The following is a 21,340-nucleotide window of genomic DNA, read 5'->3' on the forward strand; positions in this document are numbered from 1 at the left end:
CCCAAAGTCCGAATCCTGGTTGTCGATCAGATAGCCTGCGTAGTTTCAAAGTCGGGTCTGTGGGCGCGAGAAGTGATGCCGCAAACACTATGAATCGATATATTTCCCCCAAAGCTGACACAGATTGCTTGTTGGTGACCTAATCGCTACTCTCCGGCCGAGTTACTTTGAAAGAAAGACCCTCAACAGCACCGCAGGCTTGACTGAATGTACAGTTGCAGCTAACAATATGAAGCACTCTTATTGCCTTCCTTACCGCACGATACCTACATACCCTATTACAGTGTTCCCCTATAGGTGCAGCTTTGCCCTCTGTGTCCACGTCAAGGACACTTTTCACTGCACATTTTTTCACATTTTCTATATTCAATCTTTCTTTCATAGCGGTGCTACGCTACCATGTTATTCTTGGTCTTGGCTTGGTATCTTACGCTTGTTTCCATCGTTCTTGGGGAGTTGAGAATTCCGCTACTGGCCGTTCATAAACCCAAGGTTCGGGATTTTTCGGGCGAACACGCGTTGGTCTCTTTGACTGAGGGAAGTCAAGGCGCTTCAGCTAAAACATTCGAATGGATCAACCCGGAAGAGAAGATTGCAAGATTGAAAGCCATCGAGATCTTCAAAATATCCGAAAACAACATCAGACTTAGCCCGGGGCCAACGACATGGTCACAAATCACAGACCTACTAGCAAAATGGATGGTTATTCTACCAGAGAATCGCGATCTTGTCCATCTCGTCCAGACAGTTCCAACACATAATGAAAGTCTTGAAAGGCTAGTCAAAGCGACACGTGGGGTGGTCCGATGGTTCTATGAAGCGGTAGATCTTTGGGACGAAGGGTCACCATTGGACAAAACTGTACTCTTGGCACTTGAAACCTTACAAGGAGATAATTTGACAGCTTTGGAGCGACTGTGGGTATTGAGTTTGTCTCGCTTGCTCCAATCATATCTCCCAAGGGGAGATCTGAAACCTATCAGGCTGGATCCAAATATGGGACCCGTCTGTCGAGGTGCATTAGAGCTCTTTTTAACTGAAGGTGATCTGTTTTTCCAACAACCTTCTGATCTGTGGGACCTTGAAGAAGAGAAGCTGAAGCGTTTTTATGAATTTAGGAATTGATTTGACACATGCGATGGATGACAAGATAGAGGTGGTTCCTGCCAGTGAAGGTCAGTATATTTCACCATTCAACTCAAAAAAATTGGAGAACACAGGGCAACTTATTTGGACACCTTCCAAAGCCCTAGAAAGAGTTGAACTTATTGTGAAAATCAAAAATCACTTTGAAGATTTTGAAAAAGACAATCCAACCGCCAACTTCATGAAAATATATGACTCATTACTCCAAACCAAGAGTAAATCCATCAAGCGGGAATTTGTTTGGTTGACCTTGAGATGTATGCAGCACATGGTAGTTGAAACCACTCCAAAAAAGGAAAAAGAATGTATCTTTCACATACTGGATCATATCTCAACGTTCAGTCAGGAAAGCAGGAAGTACATCCAAGAACATGTTGCACAGAAGGATAACTTTGGGGAAATCTATCAATCCATGTCCAACAAGTTCAGGTACCAAGCTGAGTTACGGCCAAGGGTGAAAAAGTACTTTGCAGGAGAAGACATAGATCCCTACATTGGGAACCTTCTTTTACCTTTTATAGGACTCACACCAGTCAGTCTGGATCACATCAAACATGTTATCACTTCTTTGCATCTTCAACAGTATGCACTTTCACATGGACAGGAGGAGTTATATGGTCTAGATCTTGAAAAGGCACATAAGTATAATGAAGACCATCATTTTGTTCTTGACACATTACACATAGCAAGTCCATATGTTGAAGGTAGCAAAGAGTTATTGGATAGCAAATCAGAGGCCCACAGTGAGTTCTAGCCCATTTCCTTCTATAAGTTTCAGAAGATCCTACTGCCTTGCTTTGCTCTGTACATGGGAGATGCTGATTTCCTTTATTTATGATCCTGCAGGCAAAAGTCTTGAATTGAACCTTGGATTGTCTCTCAACTTGCCCATGGAGAACAGCAATCATCTTAGTTTAGCCATCAAGGACAAAAATTATGATCCATGTGCCATTTGTACTGAGGAATTTTTTCAAGGCCAGAGAGTTATCCAATTAACTTGTTTTCACTCTCACAAACTTCATGCACAGTGTATGGATGTAAGCTCATGAGTTTCCACTATCTTGACAATGTTCTTGGCAGTAGCTGAATTGAAATTCATTCGGTAACTTGTACTTGAATTTAGGTTCTTGTGTTGTATTCAAAAGAAAAATGTAAAGATCTCCGGTGTCCAAAATGCTGTAGGAGCATAGACTACCCACTTTCAATCAGCCAGCATTCAATTGAATGATTAGCAGCACTGGAAATTTAGACAAGTTCAATGAATCTTAGTAGTACATGATTATCAGGGTAGTCTGTCCACCATGACCTCAGAAAACCAGATGTATCTTACTTTCATTTATACCTTACCACATTTCCCACATACATCCACATACATATACCAACTGGTCTTGATCTTTTGTCAACGTAGACTTAATCAGATCTATACTGAGTGTTTTACAGATTTTACAGAACACCTTTTGGAAGTTGTACACATAGAATCCCTTACTCAGTCAATTACTGAATATCCATAATCTATGTCTTCATCTCTATATATGGATCCCACTATTTAGCGCCCCCTTGGCAGACATCCGGCGCCCCCCGGGTTTTGGTCAATACCCGCGCGGCCCGTTGATACCCGAGCAATCTGAGCCTAAATTTTGCACATCGGACCTTGGGGGCACCTTGAGGGCTCCCTAAGAGGGCATAACTTCACAGATGCGCCCTTTATTCTACCTTTTTGATGCCCTTCCATCCTTGATGGGGTATCAAAGATCATCCAAATCATTGAAAGGGCGTCTAAGTTCTTTTGTGCCCGGACCGGCCCAACGGCTGCACGGTCATTGGCCCCTCGGCTCTGATGGAAGTAGCATATAGGAGGTCCCGGTCAACCATCTCAAACTCTTTTCCCTTGGACAACTTTTGCTTTTTTCCTGTTTGCCCTTTCACTGATCACATTTCCAAACTTCCAACCACCACCAACAACCTTCATCCCACCCATCAACTTCGCATCAACCTCATACAAACACAAACAACCTTCAACTCTTAAACCTTACCAAACTAACAACTACTAATATCACCGCCATACAATCAGTCACTCGATTCAAGCTAAAGTTGCTCAATTCGCTCATCCAAATCTTCATCTCTTGAACTCTTGATGCACAGTACGGCCCATTTTTCAATTTCATTGGATATATTACTCTACTTTAAGTTTCAAACACTATTGAACTTTCTTCTTTAGCTAATCTTAGTACATCTTCTGCTAGATTTCTTTCTTCTTCAATAATTTATAATTGGGTTTCAATCTCTTTTATTCCTTCATCCAATGGTTGATTTATAAGTTTTTCTGTTTTTATAATTTCAGTTCGATTTAAATACAATTCTTCGATTAATCTATCAGTTTGATTAGGCCTTTCAACTTGATTTACTTCATCTGAAATCAATAAAATTGATTCTGTAATTGGTTTATCTGTATCTGCTGAATTTAATTTGGTTGAAGGACTTTGAGGAAATGAAGCAGATACGGCGAACTCCAAGAAGCGAATGAGCGGCTGCGAGAAACAAACATGATCAATGAGAACTCCAGAAGAGATCTTCAGTACCAATTGGACAATGCGCATCAAAAATGGGAAGATTGTAAAGGTCAAGGTGACTTTGCAGCCGTTCAAGTTTGAGGAAGTTTGTTGACAAACTTCCTTTCTCAGAACCACGCAATTATGTTGTCTCAAACCCCTATGCCTTCCTTGTATGCTGTCAATTTACGATGTTATGTTTATTCCGATGACGGTCTTGTGTGCTTGCTCATCGAGCAGCGAGCTCCGCTCGCGTGACAAGGCCATGTTTTACTTGGCTAACCTTAGACATTCACATACCATACAAAAGAAGAAAATGTTTAACCAAGTATATAAATATATAAGGCGAGATGAAGTAAATTGTAGTACGAGTCTATATATGGGTGTCCCAATATGGTGCCCCTTTTTTTGAAAAGGGGCACCAGAATCGTTTGTAGCCCAGTGTCCGACCCGACAGGGGGCGCCAGATACTGTTCCGAGGGCGCTAAATAGTGGGGTCCCTATATATATCCTTGAAATTATTCTATGAAGCCTACATCCCTGATTTGAAACATGTCAATATCTCCTAGACCAAAGAATACATGGTCAGAAATTGTTGGCTGTCAGAAAATTTCAGTAAAAATCTCAATGCAGACCTCCACAGTTTTTGGTGTGTAATGGCTTAATTGCATGGATCACTATCTAAACAAGTTAAGGGAATGGAGACTAGTATACCATGTGGAAAATGGTTGTCTATCTGGAGCAAGGGATATTTTTATAAGATTTTATTTAGATTATACATATGTAGACAGCTATGTAGTCTTTTGTGGTTAGAGTATCTATGTGGTTTGCATACCTTTCAAGTAGGATTAGGGACTTGACTTATCAATACAACATATTTATTTGCTGGAATTCACCTTTGTGCATTCAGCACACACAAAGGAAAGTGGTGGAGTTTGAAGTCATATAACTTTGAACTTCTTGTGGCCTCCACAGAATTGAGCAAGAATTATGTACCCCCTCCTGACCCCCAATCCTAGTGTCAAATGGAGTCATGAGGGAGAAAGGAGGTTGTTGTTTGAATTTAATAGAGTGATGACTTAGGGGCTACAAAGTAAAACATGGGCATGTGCCCAGACATGTGCCTGCAATTATTTTGGCTGTGAATCTGGATTTTCTGGGCAAAACCCTGGGCACGGACCCAAATTTACAGCCAAAAAAATCTGGGCACAAGGCTGGGCACAAGCCCGGATTCTACTTTGTATCCCCTGAATGTACCAACCTGCCTGTTTATCCTGACAAGTTGGTTTTGAAGCTATGAGTTTGTAGAAATTGTCTTGGAAGCTGTTTAACAACCAAACCCTTTACTGGGATTGGACAGCTCTTGAGTACAATATATATTTTTAAGAATTGACAAAAGTCCTTGGGCAACCTTTCCCTTGCTCTGTGTGACATGACAATTTGTTTAACCTTTGTCGGTCCATAAGGATCATGGACAGCTCCTATGTATTGAGGCACACAATGTAAAAGATCTCATTTTATTTCTGTGAATTGCTCCAAAATTCATGGCTTGTAAATTGGTACTAAAATACTTCACACCAGTATCACTATGGAATCCAAATTTGACAAGGCCCCTTGCTTCTTGCTGAGAATTGCTGAGGAAAGAGCAAGGACTCTATTAAGTTTTTATCAATACAAACTCCAATGAAGGGTATATAGTGTAAAATTTTGTGTCCACAGTATTTCATTAAACAATCAGTTAACACATTTGAAGCCCTACTTAACTGAGTGCCACAGTCAATACTGCAATTGCTCTTCTCATTTTGGCAATTGCAAAGCGGTTTTTGGCCCCACTATATGATGAGGTAGCAGAGCCTGTGCTGCGCACCATGGGGGTGGAAAAATTCCATAATGCAGTGAACACTCTGCAACAGGCCGGGGCCGAGGTTTCTCCACTATATAGTGGAGAAATACCCTATACCCAGCAGTTTTGGGTATTGTACAGGCTGTACCCCAGCCCAAACCAACTTGTACTTTTGATGTGACATTTGAATCACTTTCAATCACTTTTTTCACTTTCTCCACTCAATCACTCTCAAAAAATCCAACCAATTAACTATAGTCTACACTAGAGCCAACATGGAGAACTAATTAGCTAGAAACAACATGGATAGTTGAGGTTGGAAGAATCTTTGAAAAAGGTTGTAAACTGTTTGACAACCTTACCAAGCCTCACCTGTGGTTCATCTAACAAATTCCAAATCATTATAAGCTGTGTGTGCACTACTACCACCTCCATTGGTCATGATCATAGATTCCCCCTTTAACTTTTCTTCCTCAAATTTTGAACAACTTTTCTAAACCTTATAACCATGATATCCTCCAAAAGCTTGTCTCAATCAAGCTCAATTTCACTTCCAGTCCTGGGTAAAGAATAATCTGTACCTTCCCAAACCCTGAAGCCACCAAGCCCTGCTTGCACCCAAGCAGGGTTTGTGATTCCCCCAAAAGATTAATGTATCACCATTTCTCAATTACTAGTGCAGCTTTTGAAGCCGCAGTAAAGGAAATTGAAGCCTATAGGGAAAGCTTGACAAAGATCAATTTGAGTTTCCTTTCTTTGGTTTTGATTCCCTCTTGGTTAATTTTCATTTCTCTTTTTATTCACCTCTATTGTACATGGTCACTGTTTTTTATTTTCTATATCATACACTGTGGACATCATTCAGTTTCCCCAAGTGGGGAGGGGAAAATGATTAAGAGTGTACACTGTGTCCTTGTGGCAGTTGCCCAATGACAAGTGCACACTGACTACCTTTGAGGCAAAAAGGCACCTTGTGTGCGCTTGTTGACAAGCAAACACCACACAGACATGATGGTAGTTTGTAATGAAAGTATCCATCACTGCACACCTGAGCCATAACACACACACATTACATATGCGCAACAGGCTTAGTTAATAGTTGCCTTTCATGTACATACAAATGTGCTCAGCTGTCTGCTTATCTGACTAAATGAATCACATGTAATACACCATGTAACCTTTTTGCCATTGACAAAATTGTCCCGACATTCCACTACATATATCATCATGGCTACTCAGGCAAGATTCTTGTAGCCATCTTTCAGTAACAGAAAGGGTGTTACATGAAGTTTAGTTGACAAAAGTACACCAAGACTGTGATCAGTGTATGCAGTCAATTTTTGGAATGATTTTGTCAAGCTGAAAAAAAGTTACATGATGTATCACATGCAATTTATTTAGTCAGATGAGCAGACAGCTGAGCACATTTGTATGTACATGATAGGCAACTATTAACTAAGCCTGTTATATGTAGTGTGTGTGTTATGGCTCAGGTGTGCAGTGATGGAGCCTGTTATGACAAATTATACTCCTAATCATTTCCCCATTCCCACTTGAGAGAGTTGAATGATGTTCACAATGATACATGGTCACTTTACTTTCTTTTCTCCATCATACATGCTCCCTTGTGTTCCTTTTCTCTTGTATACACAGTCACTTGTCTCCCATTTGTCTTTATAAACAGTCAATGAATGCTTGTTTTCTTACATTTCCTTGATAGCCTGTTGCTCAGTCATAAATTGCCATATTGTGCGCTATAACACTATATAGTGGCACAATGCAAATTCTGCCATATTGTGCACCATAACACTATATAGTGGTGCAATGCAAACTTTGAAGCCTGCTATATTGTGTGCAATATGGCAATGCCTTGCACTTGAACCACTCTGCAACTTTGAGACACAAAAAAACAAATTACAGTGGAACATTGTGGTGCTGTTATAGTGCAGTCTGTGTTCTGAAAATGACAATGAGGTCAAACTAAATGTGTTGTGTAGCAATTGTGGTATTGATGCAGTCAGAAGCTTCTCTCTTGCAAGCTCAGCTGTCTGGAGAGGGATTCAAGACTAATCAGGCAGTCTTGGTGAGTGCATATGTCTACAAAGGTTTAAGTTTGGCAGGGAGACTTTCTCACCACCTCAACATCTCTTTTCTACGCCTAAAAAGGGTTTTGGATCTCTGCTTGTACACCAAAAGTAGGCAGTAATACAGAAGTCCCTCTCCAGGGCACTGAGCTCACAAATGTTAAAAGAGCCCTGAAAGAGATTGGACTTGTGTTAAGTTAGAAGACCTCTGCATTAACTGAGACACATCCTATAGACTTTACCACCAATCTTGTATCACACCTAAATGATGTGTTGATGATGCAAGTCTGTGTATGTAGACAAAGAGTACTAAGTAAACTGTGATCTAAAAAGAAAGAGTGACAAAGTGACAAAGTTACACACACATGACATGGCTCAGTGAAAGATAACACATCCACACATTCAAAAATTCCATTTCTAGCTTTTGTAATGATCCTCAGTTTTTCTGGACACATCCACTTCCATCAATTGGTGATATTCTTCCTCTCAGGAAATCTGTAATCTAGTTTTGCCAGATTCAAATGTAGTCCAAAACAAGAGACATAATAACCCACATGTTTTTCAAACATTTCCAAGGGTGAAGATAAAGTGTCATCCAAAAGGTTCAACAAACACATGTGTTGTTGCTCTTTATTCTGGGCTACCTTTGTGATCGATCAACCTGGAAACAACATACACTGGATAAAAGTGTGACAAACAGTAATCTACTGGAGTTGAGGTTGAACCAAAACATAGATCATCATCAAAAACATACTGAATTCCTCATCCAGTATGGGCTGCTGTAAAGGACGTATAGTCCTCACTTGAAGTCAAGGGTATGTTGGTTTCTCTCTGAGGGAACAGGACAATCTTTGCCACTATAGTGGGCTTGGATATTCAATTTCTAGAACCAATGTATGAATGATAAATTTCTAGATCTAGCTCCAAAGGGTGGTGATTACAATTCCCTGAGGAGCTAGGATGAAGCACACAGAATTTGATAATATAGAAAACAACAGTAGGTCTAAGGTCTGAGTATAGTTGTGGTTGTAATAATATGCTTGTAATGATACTAAGTGTGTGCATCATTACAGCTGCTTGTCAAGAGGTCTTTGTATACATACAGCTATCCCATTATACATATTCTCTTGAAATAAATCAAGTTTTTTTGACTGTCTTGAAGAGAACTTAACATCAATATTTACCACCCAAAACCAAAAAGATATAGTTGACTGCTAGTCCAAATCCAATTAAAAAAATCACCCTCATTATCTTTTTCCAAGAGAAAAGATATGATGGGCTACACAGGAGTACAAATCCAGTATTCAGAACATATGAAACTTGGGAGACTCGCCAATTCATGCAGAGGTCACTTATTCTAATGACACACCTTTCTGGACTATTAACATTGATTTATTCCTGCAGGTACAGCCAAACCCCTCCAAAGTTATACCCCTCAGTGGGAAGGAAACTCTTTGACTATAGAGGGGTTATATCTTTTTTGGGGAGCTCCTCTGTAGACATACATTCAAGGCTATATATTGAAATCCCTGTAGACATGACACATAATGGCTGTAGAGGGTAAAGCTGCATAGAGAATATATGGCTTGATATGGGTTGGAGTTTGGTCAGCTGATTTGTACAACTTAATCAAATAAGACCATGTTTGTTTCAGTCTGTTGCAATAAAAAAACATGGTACATATTATAAGAAATGAAGAAAGATATCACATCTCATATCTGAGATCTAGTCTTGTACTTACAAGATTTCATGGGGATGCCAATTTATGTATCACCAGACAGATTAGTTGATTCACAGTCATGCAGCAACACATGTCATGGATCACTGAAATCTCAAAAATCAACACAATTAAGAATTCCTTGACTGGATCTTGAAATCATGCCCAGTTTCTTGGACAAACTCATTTCCACCTATGTATAAAGTCTACTCAAGACTCAAGAAATGGACTCAAACTTGTATCCAGAAACTAGAAGTTTCTCAAGTTTCTGGAAGACTTCTGAGCTCCATGACCTGAACTTATGTGAACTCCTTGTGTGTGTGTTTATGGTGTGTGGATTCCACCAAGTATCCTCCAGAAGTCTCACTCAAGAAACCTCTGGACACTTTTTGGCAATGGTGGTATTTCTTGAAACTTGAATGCTGTTCTTGATGATCTTGTCTCCTAAACTATAAAATGTTTTTAATTGTTGATGCTCTTCGCTATTGTATAAAAATTTATTCAAACCCATTGAATCTCAACCCTGATGTTTTGTAGGATTCAAAAGAAAACCCAAAGGGGATCAACTCAAACTACAGTTTGAACAAGGTAAAATGAATTATGAAAATGAAGTTTGATTTGATAAACCTAACCCTAAAGAGTTAAGTTTCAATCGAACTAAACAAACACAGAACCCATCCAAACTTTAAACGCGTGAATTGGACTCCAGTCACAATCGAATCGAAGGTCAAACGACAATAAACAGCGTAGAATCGAATCGAATCGAATTAGTGAAAAGTAAAGAAAAGAAGTTCAAGAAGCCAACAAAAGAAGTAGAAGACAAGAAATTTATAGAAGACCTTTTGGATTAATATCATCTCCATCGATCGATCAATCGATCATCCTCACAACCTCACGACGATCATACCTTTATCTTTCATACATTCATAACCACATACAATCCGATCTCTCAAAACCTCATTTTTCATACTCAAGAAACCGTTCACGTTCAAATTAAAGATTCAAACTTCTCAAGAAATAATTTTACAAACGAAACGAACCAAAAAGTAATAATTGAAAGATGAAGTTAATTAGGTAAACTTGATGATTTCTTTTAAACCTTTGATATCTTTTTTGAACCTCGATTTCTTTACAAAAATCTAACTAACCATTGAAAAATTCGTTTTTGAAAACCTTTTTTTAGGTTTTTAATGAAGTAAGTTACGGTTTCTGTTTTTTGAAAATAAAGGAAGAGATTATCAATTAATAATTGACTGGTGTTTTTTTTTCGATTAGATTGAATCAAGAAACTGTAACAGTTGAATTAAAGAATGGAACAGTAATCCACGGTACAATTTCAGGTAAGCCTTACCCAACCCAACCCAACCCATCCAAACCCATTAAACCCACAATCAAAACCCACACCCCAAAACCCAAAATCAAACCAAGTGTAACACAAAAATCTAACCAGAAATATTTTCCACACCTTTCAATTTTCGAATATGATTTGATATTTATTTTTACAGGAGTAGATGTAGCCATGAATACACATCTAAAAGCAGTCAAGATGACCGTCAGGAATCGAGAACCACAACAATTAGATTCACTTTCGATTCGAGGTAGTAATATTCGATATTTCATCTTACCTGATTCTTTACCACTTGATACTTTACTTATAGATGATGCACCTAAACCTAAAAAGTACGTTCTCTAATCAACAAAACAAACAATGATATGTTTCTTTTCTGATTGGTTTTCTTTTTGGTTTGGGGGAAATAATAGGAAAAAAGATGGTGAAAGTAAAAGAGGTGCTAGAGGTGGTGTGAGAGGTGGAATTGAAAGAGGTGGTAGAGGTAGAGCAAGAGGTAGAGGTAGAACACGTGGAATTTGAAGAAAACAAAAATCCAATTAAACGAGCCAGGAGAAAAAAAGATGATCAAGATTGTTGTTTTTTTGGAATATGTTTTTTTGATATTTTGATGTTTTCAAAACCTAAACCATTCCTTTTTCAATTCAACTCTTTTCTGTTTTCTTGTTTTATATATAAATATAAAAGAGAATATATTGAAGAATAGAAAATGATGATCTTTTTGTTTGAGAATTTGTATTTAAGAAATCATTTTAAGCTAACCAACCACAACCCCACTCCCCCTCCCACAAAAGGTTGAATTATAAACAAGGTAAATGTCTTGAATTTTTGGTTTTTCAATTTGGATTTTTGGTTTTTGTTTCATGGTGATTAAAGAATTGATTTGATTATTAAGATCAGAGTGGAATGGTTTTCATTAAATTTGATAACTTTAGAATCCTTTCACAAACTCCTTGAGATCACAGATTGTTTTGGAATCAAAAATGAGATATAAAGCTACCTGATTCATTCTGAAGTTAACTACTGACCTCCTTTACATATACCAAACAATCAAGCGTCTCTTCTTTCATTTATCCGATGTCAAAGTATGTTTTCAAAAAAAATTGGTATGCTGAAAGAGATTTGTTTCAATTGATCATAATTTTACAACTGCGATCTTTGGTGATAAGAGTTAAACAGATCAAGAAACCAAGAAAATAATAAAATAAGAAATACAACAAGATATGTCATCAGATAAGACTCAAAGATAGTTGAGATCATACAATACCATCTATATCGAAAAATAAAGACCAACCAATCCAAAAAAACTTGCGTTTGATTGATATTTAAGAAAGTTCATTCATCACTTCATCTAAAGCTTCAATTGATTTTCTACAATCTTCAAATGTATTATAAAGAGCTACCGGTGAAAACCTTAAAACATCAGGTTCTCTTTCATCTGAAAGAATCCCTTTTTCGATCAACTTTCGATGAACTTCATTCATTAAACCTTTACCAATAGGTAAAAAGATTAAAGAAAGTTGAGATCCTCTAGCTTTAGGATCCGAAGGAGTGATAATCGAAAACTTTGGTTGATTTGAAATCGAAGAAGCGGAAGTCAAATCTTGATACGTTTTTAATCCTTTTAATCCGATTTCTAAATAACTTGTTAATTCTTCGGATCTACTTCTTAGTGATTTAAATCCTCCAGGATAAATTGAAAATAATTGGAATGAAGAATATAAATTGATTAGTGAAAAGATCGATGGATTGGAATGAACGAATTGATTGGCTCCTTTGATCGGTTCAAATCTTTCAGGCATCTTGAATCTAGTTTCTGGATTATGTCCAAACCAACCTGCAAGACTATTAAAAAAATCGAAAAAAATAATAATAATCAGAAATCAGAATCGAATCTTAAAACAAAAAAAAAAGAATGAAAAAAATCGGAAGAACAAACAAACCGAGGTCTACCATTTAATCCATCTGGTTGAGAAGTCCATTTCTCATGAACAAAAAACCCAGCAATCGCACCCGGTCCAGCATTCAAATATTTATAAGAACACCAAACCGCAAAATCGACTTGAGAAGAATGCAAGTCTAAGACTACATTTCCAATCGCATGTGCCAAATCCCATCCGACTATACAACCTTGTTGATGTGCTGCTGATGTGATTTGTTGGATTGGAAAAGCTTGACCTGTGTAGTATTGAACACCTGGTAAGAGAACTAGAGCGATGCTGGGTCCTTCTTCTGTGGTGAGTTTTTTTTAAAAAGGTTGGGAAATGTTCAAGAATTTCAGCAACGGATCATGGTTTTGCGGATGAAGTAGAGTTGAACTCAACTGGTGATTGTGGAAAGAATATCTTCGGTTCTTAGATGGTATTCTCCTTCTCGTGGAGATAAAAAGACAAGAGACTCGGAAGGATCAAAACCATGCATTTCAACTTGACTTGTCAATGCATACTAATAGAAAAGAGTCCATCAAATCATCATCAGAATGTCTTTTTTTTCTTATAATGTGATGGGGTTTGTTGCGTACTGTATCGGATGGAAAAGCTCTGGCTTCTAAAAGGATCTTGTACCGTTCTTTGGTAGGTCGATAAAATGTAATCATGAGCATATGTAGATTTGTAGTTAAAGAACCATTTACAGCTACTTCAGAAGTAGATGAAGCACCTATCACACAATCACATAAACCCCCGAAATAATCGCATCAGTCTCAAACGAAAAAAACCATCTTTCGGGTTTTGATGGGTTGAGGTTTTATAAGAAATACACAGACCAACTAAAGAAGCCAAAGTAGGTAAACACAAATCCGCAAAATCAGCCCAGTTCCTACCCAAAGGATGATCAAAATGACCATTCACAGCCCTTAAATCGAACCAAAACATTCACACATAAGTATCTAGAACGATGATTATGCTTAAGTAGGAATGGAAAACGAACCGTTCAGCCCAAACATCCATTTCTTCTAAAACCATTTCTGCAGCTCTACGTGGTTGAAGTCCAAGTGAATTTCCACAAAGGTAAACACATGCATCGGTTTCTTCATCGTCAATAGAAGTAGGAGCTGTTGAAGAACTATGATCTAATGCCCCCCCCCAAAAAAAAGAATAAGTCAAGCTTGTTCGATGAGTTTTGGTTTTGAAATCGTATTTACCAGTGATCGAACTTGAAGTTGAATTGATAGCTGATTTCTTTGGTAATCTAAATTCAGATCTTAATCCACCTGGTAAAGCTACATTATCCATGTATCTTGTAAAGTTTGGATCGGTTAATGATAAACATGCTGATGCTGATAAACGTCTTGCCCAAGTTGATTTTTGATTTGAGATTGAATTGGATGACATTTTGTTGAGTGGTTTGGTTGAGAATGAGAAGTTGAGAATGAGAATGATGAGAAGTTGAGAAGTTTGATAAGTTTCAAAACTCTGTAATAAGCAATACACTTATCAGGTTCAACTGTTTCATTTCTCAACAAGTTACTTCAATCAATAATTACTCAATTCCAGTATTGGTAGAATTGTTCAGCATACCTCATCCCATTAAGTTACTTCCAAAGTCCATCTCTTAGGGCCCGTTTGGTAGCCCTTTTTTTACCGCTGTATTTCTACAAACGCTGTAAAATAATCGGTTTTCAAATTTGGCCGTCTGGTAGCCCAAATTTCAAGATTATCGTAATGTATTAATTGAACGATAATCTCGAAATACTATGGTAATTTCATAATGCCCGTTTTCGGCATTATTTAATCCATAATCTGATTTCATTCCGTACGTGAGAAGGGAACTTGTCGAAAATTCACCCTTCTCTGTACCTCACTCTACCCTTCACCTCGTTTTCCCTTCGACTCCAACTCACCTCATTTCCTTTTTTTTGATCACCTTCTTCTTTTTTTGGTCTTCGTTTGACTTCCTCCAAATCCCATTCGACTCAATTCTTTTTTTATTCAACTTTCTTCTTCGTTCGACTTCCTTTCAAACTTTTCCAAATCCAATCAACTCGATTCTTCTTAATTCTTCTTACTTCTTCTTACTTCTTCGATTGACTTCCTCATTCCACTCGAACCGAATCAACAACATGCCAAAAGCTAAACCCGACAAAGTCGACGAAGCTGATGACGAAGCCAACGAATCTCCCAATTGGACTCACGCAAAGAGCCGAGCCTTGATCAACTCCCTCATCCTTCAAAAACTTGCTGGAAAGAAAGCCGCTACTGGATTCAAAAAGGAAGCTTGGACTGCGGTAGTCAAAGAATTTAATGATACCTTCAAGTGTAAACTCAAGAAACCACAGCTCAAGAACCATCTTCAAACGGTCAGTTTCTCATTTAATCAATTTCTTTCTCTTAAAACTATGCTGACCGATCATCAACCTTGTAATACTTAGGTTAAGTCCCAATACGCCATAGTCCATGCGTTGAGAGGAGCTTCAGGCGCTGGTTGGAACGAGGAAACTCAGATGGTAACTGCTCAGCCAGGGTTTTGGCCCGATTATTGCAGTGTAAGTTCTTACATGCTCAATGGTCAATATATATTCATACTGACTGCTGACAACTTTCAAAATCTGTAGAAACATAAAGGTGCTTCTGCCTATGAGAAGAAGCCCTTCCCGCTCTACGACCTCATGAACGAACTCTTCGGTGATGTCAACGCCACCGCCAATGGGATTATAGGAACTCAAACTGCGAATAGACCAATCACTAACCAAGCTATCAGTCCACCTGATGATGAGCTACCTTCTGACGATCCACCTGAAATCGATCTCATGGCTGAAAAGGAACCGGTCGCTAAGCCACCTGCCGTCGATCCCAAACCTGTCAATAAGCCACCTGCCGTCGATCCCAAACCTGCTGGAAAGGAACCTGTCAAAAAGCGACCTGTTGAAACTCGGACCGAGCTATCTGATGATGATGACGATGAAGCTTATCGTCTTCCTCCACCATTAAAGAGGCAGGGTAGGTTTTTTTAATATATTTGTATTGATCTTGTAACTAAGCTATGTCTTATTTACCTTTTGGATTTAGGCTTAGACGACACTCGCCATTACAGTGACCACTCGGGTGACACTTCAGATGAAAGTATCACTCAAACTGCGACTCCGGCGACTCCAAAACCTCGTGCTTACAACAAGAAGCCGGCTCCTTGAGTTAGACCAAACACCAAGGCCAAGCTTGCAAGTTCTTTGGACAATTCAGCTGAATTGCTCAAGAATCAAGCGGCTGAAGCCCTCGATCGCGATAGGGTACGATCAAAGGCTATCGCTGATCACGATGCTGCCAAGGAGTCGATGTTGATCACTGCTGCTCGATTGGATCGAGAATCTCAATCCTATCGATTCACCACCATCCCTTCTCAAGCGGAAGCGATGGAGATCTTCAACAAGGGCTGGAAGGACCACTTTTACGATAATCCCAAAGCTGCCACTGAAGCTATCCTTCTTTTCGAGCACGAGGACAAATGTCGAACATTCATCAATTCCGATGTCGAGTTGAGATGGAGCTGGCTCGCCCTGAGCCTTGGGTATGATGTTGTCAATGAAAAAGAAAAGGGAAAGGGAAAAGAGAAGAGAAAAGAAAAGGGAAATGAAGACGAACAAGAGGATGAAAATGATCAAGAGAATGAAAATGAAAATGATCAAGAGAATGAAAATGATCAAGAGAATGAAGGAAATGAATGATGGTTTTCATTTATTAGGATTAAATCCAATTTTTATTTTATATTACTTTATCAAATTACAATTATATGTTGTTGCTTTACATTAGTATAAGAATTGTATGTACAAAATGTCCTACTGGTTAAATACTTGATCCAAATGAAATATGAGATGTTAAAGTTTTTGTTTAAAAATAAAGGATACTTTCTATACTATTTGATGAGCTCTGAGTTTGAGTTTTTAGCCTCGATAGCGAGGATGAGCAATGTAAGCCTGCCACATGTCCATAGCAATTTGATCTCGAGCATCAGCAGCCTGTGTTTGAAGATGAGTTGAAGCCACCTGATAGACAGCCGCTGGTTCATTCTGCCAGCCTTCATCTTCATCGCCATCATTACCCTCCATGAAGGCATCCCCGCCACCTTTCCTAACAATTATGTTGTGTAAAGTACACATTGCTATCACTAATCTTGCTTGAAACTCAATTGTGAACGAGTGCATACTCGTGAGCATTTCGAATCTTTTTTTAATGACCCCAAATATTCTTTCGATTGCGTTTCGAAGACTGGAGTGACGTAGATTAAAAAGTTCTTTATAATCTTTGGGCCCAGCATTACCTTGGGCCCATTCCTTCAGATGATATCGAGTTCCACGATAGGGAGCTAAGAATCCTGGCTCATTGGCATAGCCTGTGTCGACAAGATAGAATTTGTCTTTAAAGGCATGAATATCAGCATCGGTACAAAAACAAAATGAGTGAGAGATTACATACTCGGTGGAACTACAAATCTCCCTTGCTGCCGAGCTACCTCCAGTACTTTGGCATCACAAGCGGATCCTTTGAAACCGGCGAGGACAAAGGAGAACATTAGGTTGAATGAGCAACCTGCTAATACATTCTGGCTTATGTAGCCTTTTCGATTACGCCACAGGTCTTGATCGGAAGTTTTAACGACAGCCTGTATGTGAGTGCCATCGATGGCACCGATACAATCCTTAAAAAAAGGATACCTCTTTGAATCATTGAGGATTTCGGGTGGGCATGGTGTTTGGGGACCAGGTTGTTTGATGAACTGGTCTGAGACCTTCTCTAGTGCTTCCGTTACTTTGTGAAAGTAGCGGCTGATGGTTTCTTTCGAATGCTGGAATCTTTCAGCGGCCATTCGATTCGAAGCGTGGTTTCCGATGATGTAAAGAAACATCATCACTTGCTCTCGAGTATCGATGTGTTTCAAAGGCATGAGATACACATCCAGAATGTCCATCAACGAGAGGAAGGTTGTCTTGTCCATGCGACAGACTTCTTGAAATCTGACCGGACTACCCTCAAACACTTCTCTAGCATACTCATTACCTCTGAGTCGAGAGGTACGGCAGGGGATGTTGGGAGCTAGTGCTGCGGTGAGAACTTCTCGAGCAGCAATGATATTATGTTCTAATTCGGCTCGGAGAGCATCTTCTCTTTCGGTTGATCCAAAAAGGTCGTCAGTTCGAATGCTCAGCATCGAATCCAGACTGTCGATAGACGCTGTTGGAGAGAGGTAATCTGACATGGATGATGGCGATGTACAGCTGTATGTACAAAGTTTGGATGATTTGGGTTTGATTTTACCAAACGCTATACAGCTGTAAACGTTACAATAATCTTGTACTACATTTCAAAATGGTTTTCAGCCATTACTGTAATTTTAGGGCAATAATGTATTACAGTTTTATGGTAGTGTACGCAAGAATTATTATTTTTCGACATTTCTCATCAGTCTACAATTACAATGTACTATAAACCATCTTCTTGTGTATGAAGAAAGTATCATTGATATAGATCAATTGAGCTTCAAATTAACAAATTGAAACAAGAATAAAAGAACCTCTAGAAATCAAGATCAAAATTGGATGACTACATAAAGAACTGTTTTTTTTTCTGAGTTGCATTGTTCAAATTGCAATGACACAAAAAGCTTGAGATATGATATATAAATACTGGATTTGTGAGTGATCCAGAGAAAATAAAATAAAATAAATCTAATTGTAATCACAAGCAGTACTATCACATTCTGAATTTACAAAAAAAATTAAAAAAATTGATAAGAAAAGAAATATTCAAAATAAGTCAATACAAAACAACCAAGAAGTTAAACATCATTTCAATAAATCGTAAATCAATATCTGGAGATAAGTAAGGTTACTTACGTATAAGTTTTTCAAAGTCTTTACAAGTATAAATTCCACGTTGACCATCAATACAAGCTAAAAAAATCAACAAAAAAAGAGACAATGAATTTGTAAGTAAGAATCTAATATCATCTTAATTCGAAAAAAAATCCAAGGTAAGAAAAGTTTACATTTCGTATTTAAATCGTAATAAAAACATTTAGTTTTAAGTTGAGTTTTAGATTTTGAAGTACAATCAATTCCAGTACCATAATCAGTAGTAACTAAAACCAAAAAAAAATCAATCAAAAAGCATCGGGTTACAAAAAGATTAAAAGAAAATAGAAAAAAAGAAGCTGACCATTTTGAGTACCATAAGTATTACTACAAACTGAACAATGAAGTCCATTACAACCTACCAAAAAAAATAATCAATCCGAGTGTCTCTGTTTTGTTTGTTTTTGTGTTGATTAACTTACTACCAGTATGACCTAATTGACCACCAATCGAATTCATATTAGGTTTCCAAGTCCATGTAGAACAAGTATCCCAACTAGAAATCGATACTGAGATCAAACTTGTTATAAGAAATACGATAAAGAGTGTAGGAAGACTTAAGTTATTCATAGTTTTGATTGATATTGATGATGATGAGATGGAAAGCCTTTAAGGAGTGGAACTTCCGAAAATAATCTTACAAGGAAGTATATATAGGAATTCTTCAAATAGGCTGACTATATCAAGTCTTGATCTATTGCGTCAATTCAATGAATGCCCACTCTCATACATACTTCAAGAAGAAGGTTTCAGAAACATTCAGAGATCTTAAGATTTTTTGTTGTCACTTCATTCAGATTCAAGTTGATGCTTCATGTACGGATCACGTTTTTCAAGAAAAGTGTGATCAGAAAGTCATAATGAGAAAACATATCAGCCTGATTTGAAGATTTGCCGGGTTTGTGAACCTGAGGATTTTTTTTTATGATTGATTAGTGGAGATGCAGTTGGCGCGGTTAGATGAGCCCGGTGGGGTCAAGGCTTGGCAAGGATCAATAGGGATTGGGCGAAGTGAAGTTTTGTAAAATTGCATTTTAGAGTATTTTCACGTATCTTCAATTCAATAGAACTGGACAGCTACTCCCAAATTAATCAAAAGGGAGAATTTTCAATACAATCAAAGCAGACAACCATCCACAAGTCCTGTAACTCCACATTATTTTTTTGCTTTTGATTTGATCTAAAATTTGTGGTTGTGTGTTCCACTAACCCGTCCTAAATACATGTGATATTCTTTGATCTGACATATTTTCAGGTCAACTCCATTTGAAAGCCTTATCTGTTTATAGATATTCGCGGTGGATCTGCCAGGCCCTTTGTTGAAGTTGCAGTCAAATCGAGTTTTACAAACTTCACTTCGCCCAATCCCTAATGTAAGAAGGGCTGGTTGCATGAAGACCATAAGATCATCCACTTACTGCAGGTGACCAATTCATGTATGTACCCCACTTTCGAAATTACCCTACCAGTCTGGTTTCAAAATATGCGACCAACACAAAAGATCTAAGGGATATTCATAATCACTCCTAAAATGTTTTTTCAATTCCGATTTGGTAGTATAAGTCCGGGTAGGAAAAGTTCATACGTATACAAAAAAGATAAGATTGAAGAATAACAAAAGGATCCAATGTACTAAGAATACTTGAGATTTCTTTATGGAAGAAAGCAAGTGTATTTACAATGATGGAGACTGTTATAAGAGTTATGAATTCAGTTTCGAAGGGAAATGATACTTCCTTGATACTCGAACAGGTGATTTACCTTTTACATATTGGATCTGATTCTTTCTATCTTCAGAAACTGGTTTTGATCCTAGATCCTTGATAGATAAAAAACTAATTGTAATCACAAGCAGTAGCATCACATTCTGATAAAAGTCAAAATGATAACAAATTCAAAACAACCATTAGATGAGTTTCAAATGATTTGGATAAACTTAATGAATTGATAGATCTATTAAGTTGAAGAGGTTTTGGTACTTACGCATAAGTTTTTCAAAGCCTTGACAAGTGTATTGTTTACTTTGACCATCAATGCAAGCTGAGAAGAAAAAAAGAAAAAGAAAAGATAAAAAAGTAAGAAAAAAAAAGGTTCTTCATAAGATATCTTGGAAATGCATAACTTTTTTGATTTAAAAAAAATATAGACTTACTTTGGGCTTTGGTATCATAAGTAAAACATTGAATACTAGCTTGAGTTTTACCTTCTGAAATACAATTATCACCAGTACCATAAGTACTATTACTACTACAAACTGGACAATAACGTCCATTACAATCTACAACATATATCAAAATGATTTAATCAATTAGAATCAGTAATTATATAAGTTATATTTTTTCATTGCATGTAACTTACTACCAGCATGACTTGATTTCCCATTGACTGTATTCTTGTTAGGTTTCCAAGTCCATGTAGAACATGTATTCCAATCAGAAACGATGACTTGAATCAAACTTGTGGCAAGGATTACGAGAAAGAGTATAGGAAGATTCATGTTTTTCATTATGATAAAGTTGATTTGATTTTTTTGATTTAAATGATGATGGTTAGTTAGAAGGAGGAGCGAGCAGAAGACAGGAAGCTGGTCTCTTTATATAGAACGGATTCGGGTTTTTTTTCGGTAGGGTAAAATGATTTTACGACTATCAAATTCTAAACGAATCAAGACCTTTTCCAAATGAAATACAAGATTTGTATACGTCAGAAGGAAGATGATAGAATTTCTTAGAAACCCTTTTCCATCACTTTATCCAAAATGTGGATTTCTTCTTTGATATATCAAGTTTTTAAAAACAGGGTGATGAACT

At 37.8% G+C, this 21,340-nt stretch overlaps 6 protein-coding genes across 6 annotated transcripts; 3 read left to right on the plus strand and 3 right to left on the minus strand.

Moving 5' to 3' along the window:
- Positions 1–399: 399 nt before the first annotated feature.
- MELLADRAFT_58990 (uncharacterized protein) lies at positions 400–2,195 on the plus strand (the record flags this gene model as incomplete). Its single annotated transcript, XM_007404222.1, has 3 exons — positions 400–1,042; positions 1,119–1,889; positions 1,993–2,195. The coding sequence occupies 3 exons, from the start codon at positions 400–402 to the stop codon at positions 2,193–2,195; spliced, it is 1,617 nt and encodes a 538-aa protein (XP_007404284.1).
- An 8,402-nt stretch (positions 2,196–10,597) lies between these two features.
- MELLADRAFT_32687 (uncharacterized protein) lies at positions 10,598–11,209 on the plus strand (the record flags this gene model as incomplete). Its single annotated transcript, XM_007404223.1, has 3 exons — positions 10,598–10,679; positions 10,845–11,019; positions 11,125–11,209. Coding segments are annotated over 3 exons (342 nt in total), but the record flags the coding sequence as incomplete, so codon positions are not given.
- Positions 11,210–11,762: 553 nt separating this feature from the next.
- On the minus strand, positions 11,763–14,092 carry MELLADRAFT_41663 (uncharacterized protein; the record flags this gene model as incomplete). The annotated part of the gene is made up of 7 exons (XM_007404742.1): positions 11,763–12,532; positions 12,631–12,919; positions 13,012–13,132; positions 13,209–13,345; positions 13,452–13,540; positions 13,616–13,757; positions 13,830–14,092. 7 exons carry the CDS (start codon positions 14,017–14,019, stop codon positions 12,013–12,015), a joined length of 1,488 nt encoding a protein of 495 aa, XP_007404804.1.
- A 1,342-nt stretch (positions 14,093–15,434) lies between these two features.
- On the plus strand, positions 15,435–16,346 carry MELLADRAFT_101695 (uncharacterized protein; the record flags this gene model as incomplete). The annotated part of the gene is made up of 3 exons (XM_007404224.1): positions 15,435–15,624; positions 15,694–15,786; positions 15,865–16,346. The coding sequence occupies 3 exons, from the start codon at positions 15,435–15,437 to the stop codon at positions 16,344–16,346; spliced, it is 765 nt and encodes a 254-aa protein (XP_007404286.1).
- A 1,998-nt stretch (positions 16,347–18,344) lies between these two features.
- MELLADRAFT_101696 (uncharacterized protein) lies at positions 18,345–19,100 on the minus strand (the record flags this gene model as incomplete). Its single annotated transcript, XM_007404741.1, has 5 exons — positions 18,345–18,376; positions 18,513–18,569; positions 18,665–18,757; positions 18,835–18,888; positions 18,953–19,100. The coding sequence occupies 5 exons, from the start codon at positions 19,098–19,100 to the stop codon at positions 18,345–18,347; spliced, it is 384 nt and encodes a 127-aa protein (XP_007404803.1).
- A 1,265-nt stretch (positions 19,101–20,365) lies between these two features.
- On the minus strand, positions 20,366–21,036 carry MELLADRAFT_58995 (uncharacterized protein; the record flags this gene model as incomplete). The annotated part of the gene is made up of 4 exons (XM_007404740.1): positions 20,366–20,397; positions 20,514–20,570; positions 20,683–20,808; positions 20,889–21,036. 4 exons carry the CDS (start codon positions 21,034–21,036, stop codon positions 20,366–20,368), a joined length of 363 nt encoding a protein of 120 aa, XP_007404802.1.
- Between the last annotated feature and the right edge of the window lie 304 nt (positions 21,037–21,340).

Source organism: Melampsora larici-populina, assembly GCF_000204055.1.
Source record: "Melampsora larici-populina 98AG31 unplaced genomic scaffold MELLAscaffold_2, whole genome shotgun sequence".
Lineage (NCBI taxonomy): Eukaryota > Fungi > Basidiomycota > Pucciniomycetes > Pucciniales > Melampsoraceae > Melampsora > Melampsora laricis-populina.